Raw genomic sequence first — 17,904 nt, 5'->3', positions numbered from 1 at the left:
CCAGCAACATCTTTACTATCTTATCTGCTGGAAACATCTTAAAAGAAAACCAGCACATTGTGTTAAGGCCTATTTCTTCAACTGTGTGGCAAGAACCTGCATCGACTGGAGCAAGGCTAAATAAAATGCACAAAAGCAAATTCATGCATATCCAGCACCTGGAGCCATCTGAGAAAAAAAGGGAACTGCCTTATACATTTAGGCACTCCTAAAATCAGGCAAAATCTCCATGAAGGAAATTTTTTTTCTTTGCAATTTGTGTGTTGGTCTTCAGCATCTAGTACTGGCTTAAAACCTCAGTAGAGGCATACAACTTCCTCTCTACAGAGCCCATAAAGTTGTTATTACAACTCTGAAGAGATTTCTCCAGATGACAATTAGACCGCAGAGCAGGAAAAAGTATTTGGTTAATAACTTTTCATTTTGTTCATTGCAGCCACTTCCACGGATGTTGGTTGTGATGTTAAAATTAGAACTGCAGTTTTATATATGGTGATTCAACATAGTGAGCAGTTGCAGTATGATGAAAGGCAGACGTGGCTTCAGAAATACCTGGCAAACACATACTCTGAGAACATCAGTGCTTTTTCAGAGTAATGGGATACAAAGTTAGGCTCTTAAGCTCACTGTACAGCACACAGGGAGAGTTAAGTGCCTCAGGATGCGATTTGAACACATCAGGCATGCTAGGCATGGGGGTGCTTAGAGCTAGAGCAATGAGCCATTTCAAGTCTAGGAGTGCATCTGAAATCCCACCCTCTGCAGGGCTTAAGCAGCAGGTTTCATAACTCCTTGCTCTTGGGACCAAATCATGCTCTGAAAATGTGTACACTTCATTCTTCTACACTCTTCCATTTTCAAGTAAATTAGAAAAAGTATGCATATTATTCCATATAAATATCATTTAGAGCACCCGAAGATAAGTGGAAATCCATCCATTCTCTTCTGTGACCCAGGTACTCACACAGAGCTTGTCTTTGTATCACCAAAGAAGAATCTGAGACAGTACCACTTCTAATCCCCAGAAATTAATTTCATGAGTGTAAGCACTGAGCCATGACCATCTGAGACAGTTCACTGCACCTCTGATGTTTTGTAGCAAGACAGAATTGCCTCCCTCAAAGGCCAAAAGCAAAGGAAGTACAAAACCAGAAATTTTACATTGGCCACAATAATCTTGATGACAAGTCAGAAAAGTGACATTTGTTTTGATCCCTCTTAGGATTTTTTTTTTTTTTTTCATATAACTGTAGAAATTGCAGTCAAAACTCCTGGCAAACTCATGAGCAATATCAGCTGGGATGGGACCCCTCCTGACAGAACCCAGTATGGCATGGAGTTGGTTGACTACCAAGAAGAGATGCAGAACGAGAGACATTTATACTCTTAAGCAGTGTAGGATTTGAGGGCAAAGTCTGATGGCAAGTTTATGAGATACTGGGCCTCGAGGTGTCCTCATATAGTGGGGTTACCAAAACTCATTTCATACATGGACAAGTCTGAAGCTCTATAGAATTCAAGTGATGCACATTTCATTATTCATTTAGGGAGCTGAGGCAATAATATTACCCTTGCTTTCTGGAAGCATACCTCTTATAAATTGAGCTTTTGGGGAAAACATTCAGGTAGGATTTATGTAGTCTCTGGACAGGCAGCTAAGACTTCCAAAGTAGCACTCTCAATCACTTATTCTCAGTAAACATTAATTCTAAGATTTACTGCCCAGTGATCCCTTTACAACTATGCTAAGAATGTCATATTCTGTGTGAATTCATTTGTGACTAGAGGCATAAGCTGTCATTCCAAGGTGATTATAATACTATAATAATCTGCCTGTAAAACAGTAGAATATTGGGCAACAACATTTAAAGTTTAATTTTCCTTGTTCACATGACTACTTAGACAATTGAACTAACTACGAGACTTACCCTCTCTGTTGGTTCATCTGCATTAATAAACGTGGATTTCTGGATATAAAAATAAATGCCTGCTGTTCAAACGAGCAGTGTGCAAGCCATGACTAATTGGCAAAGTGCTGCCTTAAAGCCCTCCTAGAGCTGCTTGTGGCAATGGGAAATAGGAAAGTTAAGAATGAGGTTAACAGAAGGAGCAAAGAATTATTTATACAAAGATTATTACTCAGTTTTGTTGTCTTCTGTTTCAATGCTTTAAACGAAAATAAACAGCAAGTCACCTACATACCTTTTCTTAAAGCAACAGAAAGTTGCAGAATTCTAGGTCTCTTACTGTGATCTAACAATTGGACAGTGAATAGGACACAAGACAAGCCAGCGCAAGCACATTTGTTATGAGGGAAGATTTGTGTTATAATTGAGGACATGCCTCCTGCCACCTTGGGTACAATCTATATATACGGTGACTCTATGATTAGTTGCAAAAACTGTAGCTTCAGGTCTCAATCAATAAACATGAGTAATCTGGCAGTGAAACTCAGGGCCCTGTAGCTGCATCGTTATGCCCTTTGCTCTAACAAAAGAAAAAGAAAAGAAACCATCATCTGCATTTTCTTGCTTCCTCCCAAGCTAAAACCAGCATAAAGACAGGATTTTATCGCATTGTCATACAGACTTTCAAAAGCAAGGACAAAATCACACTGGTCACAAGAGTTTTCACAATGACAACTGAAAGAATTCATAATCAACATTAATGTTAATGTCATTAAGCATTAGCAGATTTGGCAACTGCAACATTACTGAATTTTAATAGATAAGATATGAAAATTTGAAGAGACAGAATGAAATTTGCTAGGTAAAAATTACTTCTTAAATTTCTGTCTCTATAGCCAAATCCATGCTGGTCTGTTTACAGTCCCTAATCTGTAATTCCGGATTCCTTCATCAAGACCACAAATAACATACAGGATTTTTCTATAAAAGTAAACTCCTTGTTCTGGCCCTTCCTTCACTTTCAGATTTGCGAATCTGATTTCTTTTTAACTTCTCACAAGCAAGCAGAATAAAACAAAAATGGTAAAGGGCATAATAACTGGAGAGCAGAAAGTCACAGGAAGAAATTATCAAACCAGGCTGCTCATGTAGCACCCACGTACACATGTCAGCCATAATTCTGAGTGAGAATGAATCCTGATGCAATGTAAGAGAATGCAAATACATTTATCTGAAACATGCCAGTGCCCCACCAGCCATAGACTGAGCCATAAAAGAGACTGAGGACAGTTTTAGATAATTCTAAAGAGCTATATGTGTGTGCATGCATACATATATAGGTAGGTACACAACCTCATTATTTAATTTTCCTATTGTTAATAAGAGTTAAACATCATACTGATCATCTCTATTGCTTGCTTAGTCACTCTGCTTTTCTCAGTAGCATTCTGAGCCTTGTAAAAAGAAGCAGCTAAAATTTGCTTACCAAACGAATTTTTGGACTGACTATAAATTAAATGAGACATGAGGAAAATAATCTCTTTAGCATAAGTACGTCTTTACAGCAAAATACACCAGTATTAGCAAGGATGGATGCGTATGCCACTTTCCCAGAAGTGATCTTTTCCTTGCAGCTCCAGATTCTCCCAAACAGATTAGTGGTACCAATTTGTGAATTTGTTTGGAATCACAGAATGGTTTTGTTTGGAATGGACCTTAAGGATCATCTAGTTCCAAACCCCCTTTCACGGGGAGGGACACCTTCCACTATACCAGGTTGCTCAGAGCCCCCCTCCAACCTGACCTTGAACATGAAATTCCAGGTATGGGACATCTACAGCTTCTCTGGGCAACTTGTTCCAGTGCCTCACCAACTTCACAGTAAAGAATTTATTCCTAATAATCAATATAAACCTACCCTCTTTCAGTCTAAAGCTGCTACCCTTTGTCCTATCTCTCCATGCTCCCAAAAAAAAAGTCCCTCTCCAGCTTTCTTGTAACCTCTCTTTAGGTACTGGAAGGCTGTTATAAAGCCCTGGAGCCATCCCTTCCCCAGGCTGAACAATCCCAGCTGCCTCAGCTCATCATCAACAGGAGAGATGCTCCAGACCCCTGACTGTCTTCCTGCCCTCCACTGGAAAAATGCAGAGAAGCATCCAGTTTCTGATAGGCAATCGTAGACTATTTCAGATTGAGACTTTCATCAGTCTTCTTCAAGTTTTTCAGAAGGGCTATGATGAAGAACGTTCTTGCTTTTTTTTAATAGAACAAATTAACTCTTGATTTATGTCAGGAGGACAGTGCTTAAAATGAATACAAAATTGTAGCCCCCATGCACTTCATGCAATATTTTAGACTGCTGGAGACCTGTCACTCCCTAGTCACAAGCAGGCTTATTCCCTTATCTGTAGACTGAAGGACTTAAACAAACCTTCCAGAAGCTGTGCCACTAATCTTTTTACTTTCAGAAAGCAAACTGACATAATGAATCCACATTCTGATACACACTGTGCCCTCATAGTGGCTTAATTATGAATAATTATAGAATTTTCCTAGCTTAGTGTTGCATCATAACACAAACAAAGCTCACAGTGGTTATATTGCCAGTCCTGCTGTAGTTTATTAATCAGATTGTGATGGGCTGTCTACTGGATAACAAAGTCTAATGGACTCCTGCAAGGTAACGGAAGATGGAGGCAACACTTCACTGGGGAAACGCCTTCCTTTACTTTGGGAATTAGGAGCAGAAGGTGTTATAGCTTAACACAGAGTTCAGAACTTTCAAGTTATTCATCTCCTAAAAATGAATGAAATCAAGGCAAAACAAGAAATCAAAGTAAATCTGGATTTGCAACTACAGTATGGAATTAAAACACACAGAGCTAAGAAGAGATTCTGAAAGACTGGAAAGGTGCAACTGTGGAACTATTTTCCAGTACAAAAAAAAGTTTAGATGCAGTTACTTAAGCTGTCTATAGCTGTAAGTTTTAAATGTGACGAGAAGGAAAGGGAAATGATATTACAAGTCAATGTTTAAGGGCTGTGCAATATGTTCCTCTTCTCAGTGTAATCCTAGGGCCAAACAATGCCTCTTATTCCAACTGCAAATTGTTTCAGTCACCATTTTGTATGCAATTAATAGTGCTTTTCCAACAGAGTCTGGACCTTCTTAAGCTAAGCTGATCCTTTCTCTTTTCTCTGACACTGAGATTCTGCTTTTTCTATGTGTGATAACTAAGGTTAAAGGAAATAAATGTGTTTCCAAATAATTTCATGTTTAATTAAAATAAACTATCACTTGTTCAATTGGCCTTATTTTTCTCCAGTTGTTTCGAAACTTAACTGATGCCTGGAAAAGGCACTTAGCAAGATCTACAATTCCCCAGAAACTGTTCTAGGTGCATCGAGTACTGAGAATATCAAAAATTAAAACAGATGTCATCCATATAGGTTTCAATCCTAGATGAATCATATACCAAGAACCCCACAGTGAATTTGAGAATCATGCCCTTAGAACAGCTTCTATTATGTGAGGATTTGTACCTTAGCATTTACTTTTCTACAAACATATCACCATTGAATTACTTCTATAATGGAGCATAATTAACCTTTTTCTGTTTTTAAAGGTCAATAAATATTTTATTTAAATTTCAAAATTTCATGGAGATTATTTTTCTTTTTCCAAATTCTTGGTGTATTAGTTTGTTCTTCAATTATGCCCAGGAGCTGTTGATGCTGAATTTGTATGAATTGGGCTGTTCCTCAAAATAAGTAATTAAGTAACTGCGGCCAAACAACATTCAGGGGAAAGCAGGTTAATTTACCACATGAAAATGCTTTCCTTGTTCTGTAATAGAACAGTGACATGAAGAAAAACATTCAAATGAGAGAGAATGAAATGAAGAAGTGAGTTTAGGGCTGTGGGAGCCATAGTATAAGCAACAAAATTTATCACATCAATTTTGCCTTGACTTGGTTGTCAAGTTGTATTGTTGTTAGTTGTTAGTTATTAGTTGTTGTCGTATTTTCCTTCTTACTCTGGACAGGTTTGTGTGTTCCAAGGACAACAACAGCTATGGCAGAGGATGCCACTCCACATAAGGCCACTCAAGCCAGGCTGGTCAAAGGGACTGGAGAGAAAACAACCCCAGGGCTTTCCAAGCAGGCTGTTGAGAAACAGGCCAGCAAGCTGGTTCTGTAGAGTACAGTCAGTGCTACTTGTTTAAGAAGCAAATTACAGTAGTCACTCTGACAAACAGCATACCAAAATAACCAATTCCAGCTAGGTATAGTGAAAATAATCAGAAAAACCACGTTTGGGGAATTGGTGGCAAAAGAAGCTTGAAACCACTTTTCTACAATATTTGAAATGTTGCAATGGTCAGAGAAATACAATATTATAGTCTGAGTATTTTGGAATAAACTAATAATGATTGTCAAAAATCAACCAAAAAGTGATAACGTGATTTTCAGTGAAATAAGATAGCTTTAAATTAATATAACCTTAAAAGCAAAAAAAAACATATACAGATAGGCAGCTAATTAGCATCTGATCTCCCTGAGATAGGTTTCAATGAGAGAGAAATAAGATTCGTAGAGAGTCAGGCATAGGGGAAAATGCAAGAGGCAGCTCAAAATTCAGTGCTGCAATTGCTGAGAAACTATGAAAATGCTCCCACTAAGCAATGGGAGATTCTAGACAAGTTTGTGGGTCACAGAGTAATGAAACTAATGAGATTAATGAATCAAAATGTGATTCTTTGGGCTGGAATAACTGTGAATAAATCAAATATTATCATTAATGGGACATTAGTGTTACACAGCTATATCCCCACAAATTGCATGACATTTCCAAGAGAAAGTCAGTGAAAACACAATGCTAGAATGAAATTTAGCAGCACTTTAGTCCAGTGGGTTAGACCATCAAAAAACCAGACAGCTGACAAGGTAATAGAAAATGTGCCATAAAAATAATCTCAAATGTGAAAAAGAAGTTGGTGTATATCACAGTCATCGTCATTCAGCATAAAGAAGATGTTGAACTACAAGTGATTTTACAAAGAAGCAAACCTTAAGTCTGCCTATCATATCAGGACAGGGAAGAGGACAAGGAAGAGATGGGAACCAAAGCTGCCTTTCTACCTCCCCTCCTAAAACCCCTCCAGAAAAGGCAGCCCCAAACAGCACACTGAGGGGATACTTGTGTAGCAGGGAAGGAAGCTCTGCAATTGCTGCAAGGTGCAATACTGAAACATTTTTGGTAAGTAAGATTCTACCTGGCAAGTCTATCCTAGCTGAGGGGCTGCAAAAGCCACATGAGAAAAGGCTTCAAGTCTGTTTTATAGAAATGAACAAAATGTGAAAGATAACAAGAACAACTGAAAAAAATCCAGCAACACAAGCAGTGAGACAATAAAAAATTACATGGGGGAAAAAAAAAAACCCAAAATACCAAAGTATGCAGCCATTATTTATTCTAATAATAAATTAACCTGGACATTTTAAACACCTTACCAATAACATGAGTTAGCTTTAAAACACAAGGCTTTATATTTGAAAAAAGAAAAAAACAAAAACCATCAGTGCTTATGTATTACACTCTGTGTTTGGGATATTTTTATTTTGTTCAAGAGACCATTCCGATTCAGACAGAGAGAATATCTGATGTGTTCAGAATTAAATGTTTTCCCAAGCACATATTATACTTCAAGGCAAAGTGACACCCTTGCCTTTTCAGTGTGTATCTGTTCCCTAGACCATCACTCATTCAATTCATATTATTGATCCAACACTAAACAAAAGTGATTGAATGAATATATGCAAACAACTAAGAAGAACAAAAACAATTTAAAAAAATGTGTTGTTGTTTTGGTTTTTTTTTTCTACCAGAGCATGCAGATAATGTTAGAATAAATATACAGGCTCAGTCTTGAGCTGCTTTGACCTAACTCTAGAGCTGTATTAAAATACCTTTATTCATGCTTTATGTAGTGAACTGAACCTTAGACATTAGATCAAAGGCAAAAACTAGACTATATATTGTACTTTTGATGTTTTCTCCAGGACAAACAAGATGAAGAACAGCAGCTAATCACATTTAAATAAAAGTGAACACTGGATAGAAGCCAGTTTCAAATTGATGGAAAGAGAGGTTAAGCCACAGAAATCAATGTCATACATTTAGGCAGAAGGTGAAAAGAAAATAAGAGAAGATCCTACTAAATCTTGCAGTGCATTTGAAATTCAGGATGTGCACTTCTTGCCATACCTCAGCCTGGAAATTTTCTGAAATTTTCAATCTAAACTTTGTGGACCAAGTTTCTGCTCTTAAAGCAAAGCAATGCAAATGTCACCCCTGGAGTACAACTGCAATAATGCACTGGGAATCAAGGGGTCCTGTGAAAGAACTTTTGTCACCAAAGTAATTCTTCTGCCCTAGACCAGCCTTGCCTGCTGTACTGCCATATCCATTTCTCTAAGTTGAAAGGTGAACATACAGCTACTTCCAAGTCTGCTCTACCTTGTGCATGTATGCATCCATCAACACGCTGAGAGCCCCAGACTAATTAGCAGGTATGGCACTGATGATCTGTTTCAACTCCCCATGCATCTTCTTCTCCAGCAGCAACCGCAAATCTTCAGGAGGGTTCATCAATAATGGCAGGGCCCCTGCTGGCAGCTTCTCTCAGGGGGAGGATTTGCAGAACCTCCCTCCAAATTCACCAGAGCTTCTTTTAAATGAGGAGAAACTTCACATGAAATTCTGCTTGAAGGTCAGACCTACTGTGTTTTCTTCCTGTTCAGGAGCTCCTGGGCATTCCTACAGTGAAGTGAGCAAAATTTCCTTATGTGCTCAGCTAACTCCTAAAAACAGGACAAGAATATCCTTAGGTTTGCACCTTATATAATAAGACCTCAAGAGGTGTCTTTTCCTCCCTTTGTCTATTAAAAGCACAACACAAATACAGAAAAATCTATAAAATTCCTCCAATTCCAGGAGAAAAAAAATAGAAATGCAAAGGAAAAAGAAGAAGAAAAAGAAGATTACAATAGTGAATTATGGGCCGAAAAGGCAAAGATTCTATTTTTTTGGTGCATTGGGTCATATTCCAGTGGGAAAAAGGCCTCTTCATAAGAGGGACTACCTGCATCACATAGATAGAAGTAGCTAATCTTCTTAGCCAAAGACTAGTTTAAATGCCCTTTTCATTACTCAAGCTAATAATGCATGGAAATTGTGCAGTGGAAGCAAAAGTAGCACAAACTCACTGTACTGGAATAAACAGAATGAAGAAGGCTAAAAAAGAAAAGAAAACACCACATTATTTTATGTGTCCATGCTGGAGCTCCAGGTAACAAGTATAAAGATTTAGAAAATTCAGATATTAACAAGAAGAAATTTGATTCAGTGGCCAGTATAAAAATGTCTGGTGATTTGCAATACTTCTGTGTTAAACCCCATTATTTTAACCTGAACATATCTGTGAAATTCTGTATTAACAAGAATTTTGATGAGTAACAGACACTTAATAAAGCCTGGTTTCTTACAGATGCACTGTCCTAGGCTTCTACAAACACACACACAAACACAGCTTCTATTTCATATCCTTCTGGGTTTCACCCTTTTTCTGTGTTTTCTTAATTTTTTTTCTGCTGTTTTTCTAACAATCTTCTCAATGCAGCCAGTCCCCTTTCCATACAGCAGCTGAACATGGAAAACCACACAGCACAGCTGTCCCTAAGTTCTCTGTGCTCATGCGGCAGCCTCTCCTTTATTCATATGGATTCCTGTCCACAGAAGCTCAATTTCACATAAATGTATAGAAGCTAATAATGTTTAGGAAATCCTTTGTTAAAACTGGGTTGTGATTTCCCAGTGGTCAGAAATTACTAGGGGGAACAGACAGTGCAATCACATCAGACTTGTTTCAGAAGGAAATCAAAAGCTAGAAACATCACTGATTGTCCTGAACACCAGCAGCCTTTTCAGTAAGTCAGAGATGGGAACTTGAATACCTATGGATCTCTGGGACAATAAAACAAATCTCAGGGTAGGCTCTTTAATATCCAATCACATGATCACAGAACCAGGAGTTTTCCCTTTCCAACATCCTTTTCTAACACAGGAACTCATCCTATATTAATATGCCCAAGAGTGAGAAGTAATACATCCTGATTAGGGCACCTATAATTTTGTTAGAAAACTTTCCAACATGAGATGCTGAATCCCAAATAAGGTTCCTCAGTTTTGAATGTCATTACGATCTAATCACTGTATTGCCTGGAGTTACTTGCCTAGAAGCCAGCAGTTATGACTAGATTACATAAAATATGTGGAAACAGAGGATATTGCGAGGAAGCACAAACATTTATACTCTGTTTCTGGCAGAGGCTTATTTCCAGAGTTAAATGAAATTGTAAATGAAGCAGGCTGTAAGAGAAAGTCTGGCACAATGAAAGAAAAAGACAAATCTCCAAAAGTTGAGACAGAGTTTCACATATTAAGAGAGATGACCACTGTGGTCAAAATCCTCATGCTGATTAAATGTTTATGTTAATATAACAATTGGGAAAAGTGAGAGATGACAATAAAAAACAGGGGAAACAGCAATCCATATAAAATAGTCACTTTTGCCACCATAAGCAATTCACATGGAGATAACAGTTGATGGATATCCTGAAGTAGAAGAGAAATACTAAATAGCAAACTGTCTTCTTTGTTTTACACTAACTGCATACTAGCAGGAATGCTTCGGTGTACAGAATAAAAATACATAACTTGTCTTTTGTAAGATATTGAGAGATACTATTCATGATTCTTCTTCACTCTTTAATTGTCTTGAATACACATTGAGAAAGAATGGGGATAAGATTAATCTGGAAGAATTTGACATTGACGTATTCTCCCTACAGAACAGCAACTTCCCAGTATTATGCCTTTAAGGCACATTCTCAAAGGCACAAGATATTACTGGCACTTTTAAACTAAAACACCAAAGGTTCAAACTGATTCCACACCACAGCCTGGAGATCAAAGACACACATGCAGCCTCCAGCCCATATTCAGACTGTCACTCAACAAAGGACTGTTGGCACACAGAGGTTACCCACGGAGAGGCTTTTAATTTGAGAGGCTAAGGAATGGGTGCCTGCACTTGTCCTACTAAGAATATGTGTTCAAAAAGCATTTTCCAAGTTGTGTCACCTAGCATACCTCAGTGAAAGTCTTTTGGGATGACAAAAGTCTTTGCAGACTAAAACAACTTGCTTCTTTCACAGATATAAAATGCTCCGTTAAAAAATAATTAATTTTGTTACAGTAAGAGATAATTAAATCAGCCAGCAGTTGAAGGCAGCTAATTGAGAACACAAATTCCCTTTCTGCTGCTGATCATAACTAAATCGGAATTTGTCAAGATGGAGAAGAAAGAGTACCTGTTTTTTGATATGGCATAGAAATAAGACATGTCACCTTAAGACTGAGACTCTTCTCAACCTCTGTAATCTTCCCTATTTCACATTGTTGCAGGACATCAGTTACCTGATTTAACCACTTAAGTAAAAGAGACAGTATCATTATCAAAAGCATACAGTAAGGAGTGTAGAGACTGAAGCTCCCTGGCAAGAATCTATTTCCTTCCCCTCCCTCATCACTACTATAGTTGCCTGAGTAGCAAATGCAATATGAAAATTTCCAGCACATTTATACTCTTGGCTTTTTGTTTCACTGTTTGTTTTTGGCAGCTTCTTATTGTAGAGAATGGAGAAGAGGCAGAAAAGAAAAATTCATCCAAACAGGGGAAAAGCAGTCACCCAGTAACTTGGAAATCAGGGCTAAAAGGCTTTGCAGAATGGTTTTGCAGTCAGCAAGCCTCATACTGTATTTGCTCAGGAATGTAATTTTTTTTTTAGTTGTTATATTCTGTTATTCTTCTTTCATCCCTATTTTTCCCAAGACTATCAGTATCATCCTTCATTTCTCTGGCATGTAAGAAAGTCATCACTTTGCTGAACCTCATGACACCTGTGTAAATCAAATCAAATGTTCCTGCTAGAGGTAAGAGCTTTGTTTTCACAACTGCAGGCACAAGGACAGGGACAAAGCTTTGGAGTCAGACATCCAAATGCAAATCTTCTATTCAATAATACAATGTCAGGTTAGTTTTTGTCTATATGCTGTTTTCCCTCTTCTTGACTGTAACATGAAATGACTTCATCATCATCACAGAAAAACAATTTATGTGAGTTTGCTGTGATTCCTTGAGGTGAAGTTTCAAGTTTTGAGGGAGGACAGCCTTGTATTTTATCAGGCTGAATATTATTGCTCCACTTCTGAGAATTACAGATTTCTATCTTCTCCTTCTATTCAAGTTATGGTTTTAATCAGAGACACATATGACAGTGGATCCTGAGGAGTGGAAGGATTTGTACTCTGTTTCCCTGCTATCTTATACGTGCTACGTCTGCTGATTTGCAGATACACATATTGCTGTCACCATGTGACATAACACTTTCACAAACAACATTTGGATTGGTACCATTACTGCTATACCATCCACTAAGCCTTGCCACACTTCCCAGCCATGCTGTTATTTGTGGTTTTTTCATCATTCAGTCAATCAATATATAAAAACCTGACATAACGAGCAGTTTTGCCATGTGAGGATTTATCTAGTGCCCACAGAATACTAAGCCCAAGCAGTCAAGAATACCTTGATGCACTGATATCATAAATAACATTTAAGACATAGTCACAGCCATAGTGGTTAAACACAGAGAAATAAATGCTCTCTGGTAGCAATACTTCATATCATTCTATAGTTGAACACATACATTGACAAATTCAGGAATTTAAAAGCTTTCTGAAACCTTTCCTTAGACCGAGAAATTTCATTAACAAATTGATTTCCAGATTGTATCAGGCAGAACCCGACTGCAAGTGAAAAGATTTTTAGCACAATGAAATCCTGCTATTTAAAACATCCTCCATCATATGGAAATTCCATGTGACAAATTAAAAAAAAAAAACAGAGCTCCAGCCACATACTTCGTTATAGGTCATGAACTAGGCCATTTTCTAGAGACAGCATTAAAGGATAGTTTCAAGCTTTCTGTTACTTTCTCCATTCTCCCCAGAGACACACTATTATTTGGTTTCCACAGAAGAACTGTTTTTCACATCAGAAAAAAAATCCTGAAGCAGAAAAAAAAAAAGATCTGATCTGACAAGCACTGCAAACACAGTTAACAAGCTACTTTAATTATCCTCCTAAGATTTTCCCATTTGTACTCTGATCATCATCTTCTTCACAAATCTAATTATGCCTCATTTGTTCTTGCTGCTCTACTGTTAGTGAGTATTCCAGGTGGAAAAGAAGAACCTGTTTGTAACTGTAATTTCAGGTAATTGTTATATCTGTATATTTTTTATTTTGCTATAGAATAATTTTGCAGTTTTTAAGAAAAACAAATATACAGGAGCATTTTTGGGCAATATGAATATTGAGTAGAAAGCCAGGGTATTTCCACATCAGAAAAGCAAAACTCAACGGCTATGTGAGAAGCCATCCATCTGAAAACTATCACTAGTCAGATGATTGAATAAATGAAGAAAATCATGCTATTATCATCTGCATTTTAGAGATTAGTATTAATAAATTCTGATTCCTCAGCAGAGGAAACCTTTCCACAAACTTGACCTTTGAGAAAGTCAGAAAGAAGAACAACTGGGAATAAATGTGCTTCGTGAGTTAAATTCTGAGACACAAACCCAGTCACTATTTAGAATTTATGCACTTCCAGCACTTTTAAAGTCCATAGTAATTACTGCATTGTGACTGAGTACAGACTGAGTAAATGCCCTGAAGTACCATAATTTAAGGCCTGATGAGTTGTTTCATCTAACTTTTCAAAAGTCCTAGGTTTGCCCCCCTACCATGCCTGAACTTGATTTCACCTAGATTGCTTTTTGAGACCCATTATTTTTATTTGATTAGCCTACTGAGACAGATGACTGCTTCCCCAAACTCAAAGGCATTTTTGAGTACAACAAAATGCCAAGCCTTAAAATTCGGTTTTAAAGCTTAGCTTTAAAAGCATCAAACTTAAGTTTCTAAATTTTAAAAAAAGATCCAGCATTCAGTCAGCATTAGAATATATTCCATTCCATGCCTTACCTGAACCAAATTCCATCCCTTTAGAGATTCAGCAATGATAGAAGTAACTGTTGCACATACACCACCAAAAACCATCAGATGATTAGGTCCATATTTTATTGCATCGTAGAAGGCTTTGAGTCCTTTTGCATTGTCACACTGGAAAAAAAAAAAAAGAGAGAGGCAATATTCAATGTCACAAATAAAATAATTAACTAAGAAATAAACTATTAGGCAGTAGGGCAAAAAATCAGGGGTTCCACAGATATAAACATAAGACCTAAACTTGAAAAATTAGAGCACTCTCTTCTGGATCCCTAATGTGCCATAGTAAAAGAACAGCAAAATGCTTCCTTACATTGTACAAAACCAGAATTTTGATACCTCCATTTGACAAATAATGACTAAGTCCAGCAAAAAATGGCTGACCAAAACCTTTTCTACATTCAGAGCTACCATGTCCCAAAGCAAAACTTGGAATGTAACACCACATTGTCAGCAGGACTTCCGTAGTCGGAGGAAAGCTTGACACTACTGATGGTCTCTATAAAAAAAATTCTGTCTCTAATGCAGGCTCCTAAGGAACTTCTATAGGAAGTCCAACCTCAGTACTGTGTGCAAAAATATACAGCAGACAGCCTGTCATTTAGAAGGACAACACAAAATCTTCAAAACATAGCAAAATATTCTTTTAAAGTGCTAAGAATTAATTGTTCTGCTCTCATAGCTAACAGAGCTTTGAGAGGAAGGCTGGGCTAAATGACATTCTGTGGTCCTTCTAACCTGACCTGTTCTTGGCTTCCCTGATAATTGGTTTGATCATTATTTCAGGTGTAAAGAATTTTACTGCAAACTGAGACGAGGACTGAAAACTAGGGGAAAAAGGCTCCTGATAGTCAGTATTGCAAAAGATATATCAATCCTTGAATAAAGTCATATTAATCATGCATAATAACCCTAATTCCTAAGCTTGCAACAAAGTATTAATAAATTATGTGCCTGAAGGTAAGAATTTGATTCCAAACCATACTGGAAGTTAGGAGTGCCAACAGATTATAATAGCAGCTACCACTGCTCCACTAAAAGCCACTTCTTTCTCTTCTTGAAACAAAAGTTTTCTGCCCTCTTTTGCCTCTTCTACAAAGTGTTCCTTGAATGTACTCTTTATAAGAACTATCACACACCAGCCTCCAATATTTCATTATGTCTATTCAATAAAAGAGTTCATTTACTATCAGCATCCAAGTAGTAATTGTACTGAATTCTGCAGAGAGAATAAAGATTTTGACTATGAAGTTCGGAAGCTTATATTAAGCTCCTTACTGAATTAATATGTTAAAAGCAAAAATATTATATTTGCATTCTATCTGCAAGAATAGCATTATTGCACCCACTTATTCAAAAGGATACAGATATTTAATGCATAGATGCTTTTGAATTGCATAATATAGCCCAACACTTTCCTTCTTAATGCAGAAAAAAACCCAAAACCACTCAGTATGGCAGAGGCTCCCCTATTAGTTTGAAGTGTTGGTGGCAAGCTCACATCGTGAGGGAATTAAAACTGTGATCATTGGAAGAAGAAGCATCCTCCATTCTTACTCCTTCACTCCCTAGTTAAAGACCAGTTTATTCCAAGTGCAACTAGAAGGCTCAGCTACTTCTTGAATTTTTAAGCAGCCAAGGACAATACAGCTTTAGGTATCTTCATTTAATTGACATTTAGCCAAGTCTTTTCTGTCATCCACCTTATCATTTGAAGCTGCAGCAGAAGAGATTGTTGAATTGGTTTTCATACCAACTTAAAACCGGTGAATATAATTATTTTTCTTTTCTTTTATTAGGTCACATTTAAAATGTATCACTAAGTAGCAGTTTGAGAAGAATACAAGCCTATATGAAATAAAAATTATGCTAATAGTAAAATGACTGTCCAAAGTTGCAGTCTGGGAAGGGCCTGTGAAAGTTATGGATAAATAAAATTCTACATTCTAAATTATAAAGCCTTATGGTGTGTTATCTGAAGTAAAATTCATGCTAAAACCCACCCTTACATCACAAAACACTGATGCATTTTTAACTACAAAACGTTTCTCACTGCAGTAAACTTAAGCAATTATGGGTCCCAGTAGGTTGACTCGCTGGGAGGTCCAGAATTGGCATTAGTATAAGGTCTTTCTTTCTTACTTGATCTTTTTATGGTTATGAATATACTAGCATGACAACAACCCTTTTTCCATCACACAGCAATTCTCTTGGTAAGGTATGCCAAAATATTTGTTCATCTCTCCCAAAGTGAAAGGTTCACACCACTGAGATATAGTAGTGTTCAATCAAAAGTACCTACAATAACACCTGGGCTTTTCTTTGATGTGATCCAGTTAAAGCCTACCATGTTTTCACCATTTTACTTTCCTCTTGACCAGTCTCAGTTCTCTCTCTTCTAGGCCACCATGGATAATTATAGTAGACTCTGCCTACTCCTTGAGCAAAATCATTCCAATAGTCAAAATATGTCTTAGAGATAAAGAATAAGAACTTAGTACTGTGGCTGGCCACAACTGGGCAGAAATGAAAGGAAAAATGAGAAAGATGGGAGAAAGCAAACTTTCACATTTGTTTCATGACACATTTCACAACATACACTGTGTATAACATTCTTCCCTGCAAGCAACAGAACAGTCTGTCAAAAGCATTAAAAAATAAACATTCAGATAAAAACAATAGCCCTACCAAGCCAGACAGACAAGCAGTAGAAAACGTTTCTTCCTGCCTCTAGTCTGAGCACTGTATCCTTAGTGAGCTCCTGAAGCCTGAACAACTGTACTTTTTCAGAAATCCCAGGTGGCCACCACTGCTGCCCATGGTCTTCAATTTCCAAACGCTACATATGTAACCCTAAAAGAGGGCAGTGCTGTTGGAGGACAACAATCACTGAAATTCCCATCAGATCACTACCAAACAACTTCTTGAATTGCTGTCTACAAGTGACTCCAGCTAGGTCCAGGAACAACCCTTTGCAGCAATCTATTTACAGTACAACAGAAGACTGCATAAGGACCAAAATCCACATTAAAAAGCAAAGGCTAGAAAGTCCTGGCCACATGTGGATGACATGAAGCTGACTGTCTTACTAATTGGAGCATGACAGAGAGCAATGAAGGGGAAAGAATCCCTAATAAAAAGTCACAAATTTATAAGATGAAAAATATAACCTGAAGGAGCCAGCACTGCTTTTACTACCAAGTTTTGATCTTTTGCCTCAATTGTCATCAACATATCTACTTCACTGAGCTGAACAGCAGCCAGCTCACTTTCAGCCCATATATAAAACCAGGCAGCTATGCTCTTCCCCTGAACTTGACTGCACATTGAAACACTGACCAAGGTTGCAATATGTTTACCCAAACTAGAATTTCAAATATATGTGATTTGTTACTCATCACAGTTTTCTTCAGGAGAAGGGGCTGAGAGCTACCTACCCCAAACACATTAATTGTTGCGCTTAGTCTCAGCCAAAAGCCAGCAATAAGCGAAATATAAATAGCAAACATACATATTAATGAAATAATTACATTAAGTGTATCTCTTAACACACTGTCTTGATACAGATTACCTGGGAGATTCACAAGGAAAAATACAACCAAATCACTAAGCAAAGGTTTGTGAAGTGTCCTGCCTCTTGCTGTGACAAAGACAGCTTAATATCACAGCTGGCACCTGACAAAGTGTGCATAGAGGCACCTATTTTAATTAGGAAAAACAGCCAGATGAACTGCTGCATAGGAGACAAGTCAAAGAAATCTGTGGATTGAGGTGTTAGCCTTCCTGAATCCTCTTCA

At 37.5% G+C, this 17,904-nt stretch overlaps 1 protein-coding gene across 5 annotated transcripts in view; it reads right to left on the bottom strand.

Annotated features, from left to right (window-relative positions):
* GABBR2 (gamma-aminobutyric acid type B receptor subunit 2) overlaps positions 1–17,904 on the bottom strand; it is a 469,815-nt gene that overhangs the window by 346,844 nt on the left and 105,067 nt on the right. For all 5 annotated transcript variants that reach the window (XM_069004222.1, XM_069004224.1, XM_069004225.1 and 2 more), the window contains one exon: positions 14,084–14,221. In XM_069004222.1, the coding sequence (XP_068860323.1) occupies positions 14,084–14,221 (138 nt within the window). The remainder of the gene's footprint in view (positions 1–14,083; positions 14,222–17,904) is intronic.

Source organism: Aphelocoma coerulescens, chromosome 2, assembly GCF_041296385.1.
Source record: "Aphelocoma coerulescens isolate FSJ_1873_10779 chromosome 2, UR_Acoe_1.0, whole genome shotgun sequence".
Classification (NCBI taxonomy): Eukaryota; Metazoa; Chordata; class Aves; order Passeriformes; family Corvidae; genus Aphelocoma; species Aphelocoma coerulescens.
The sequence above is the reverse complement of the archived record's forward strand: the minus strand, read 5'-3'. Positions and strand labels throughout refer to the sequence as shown.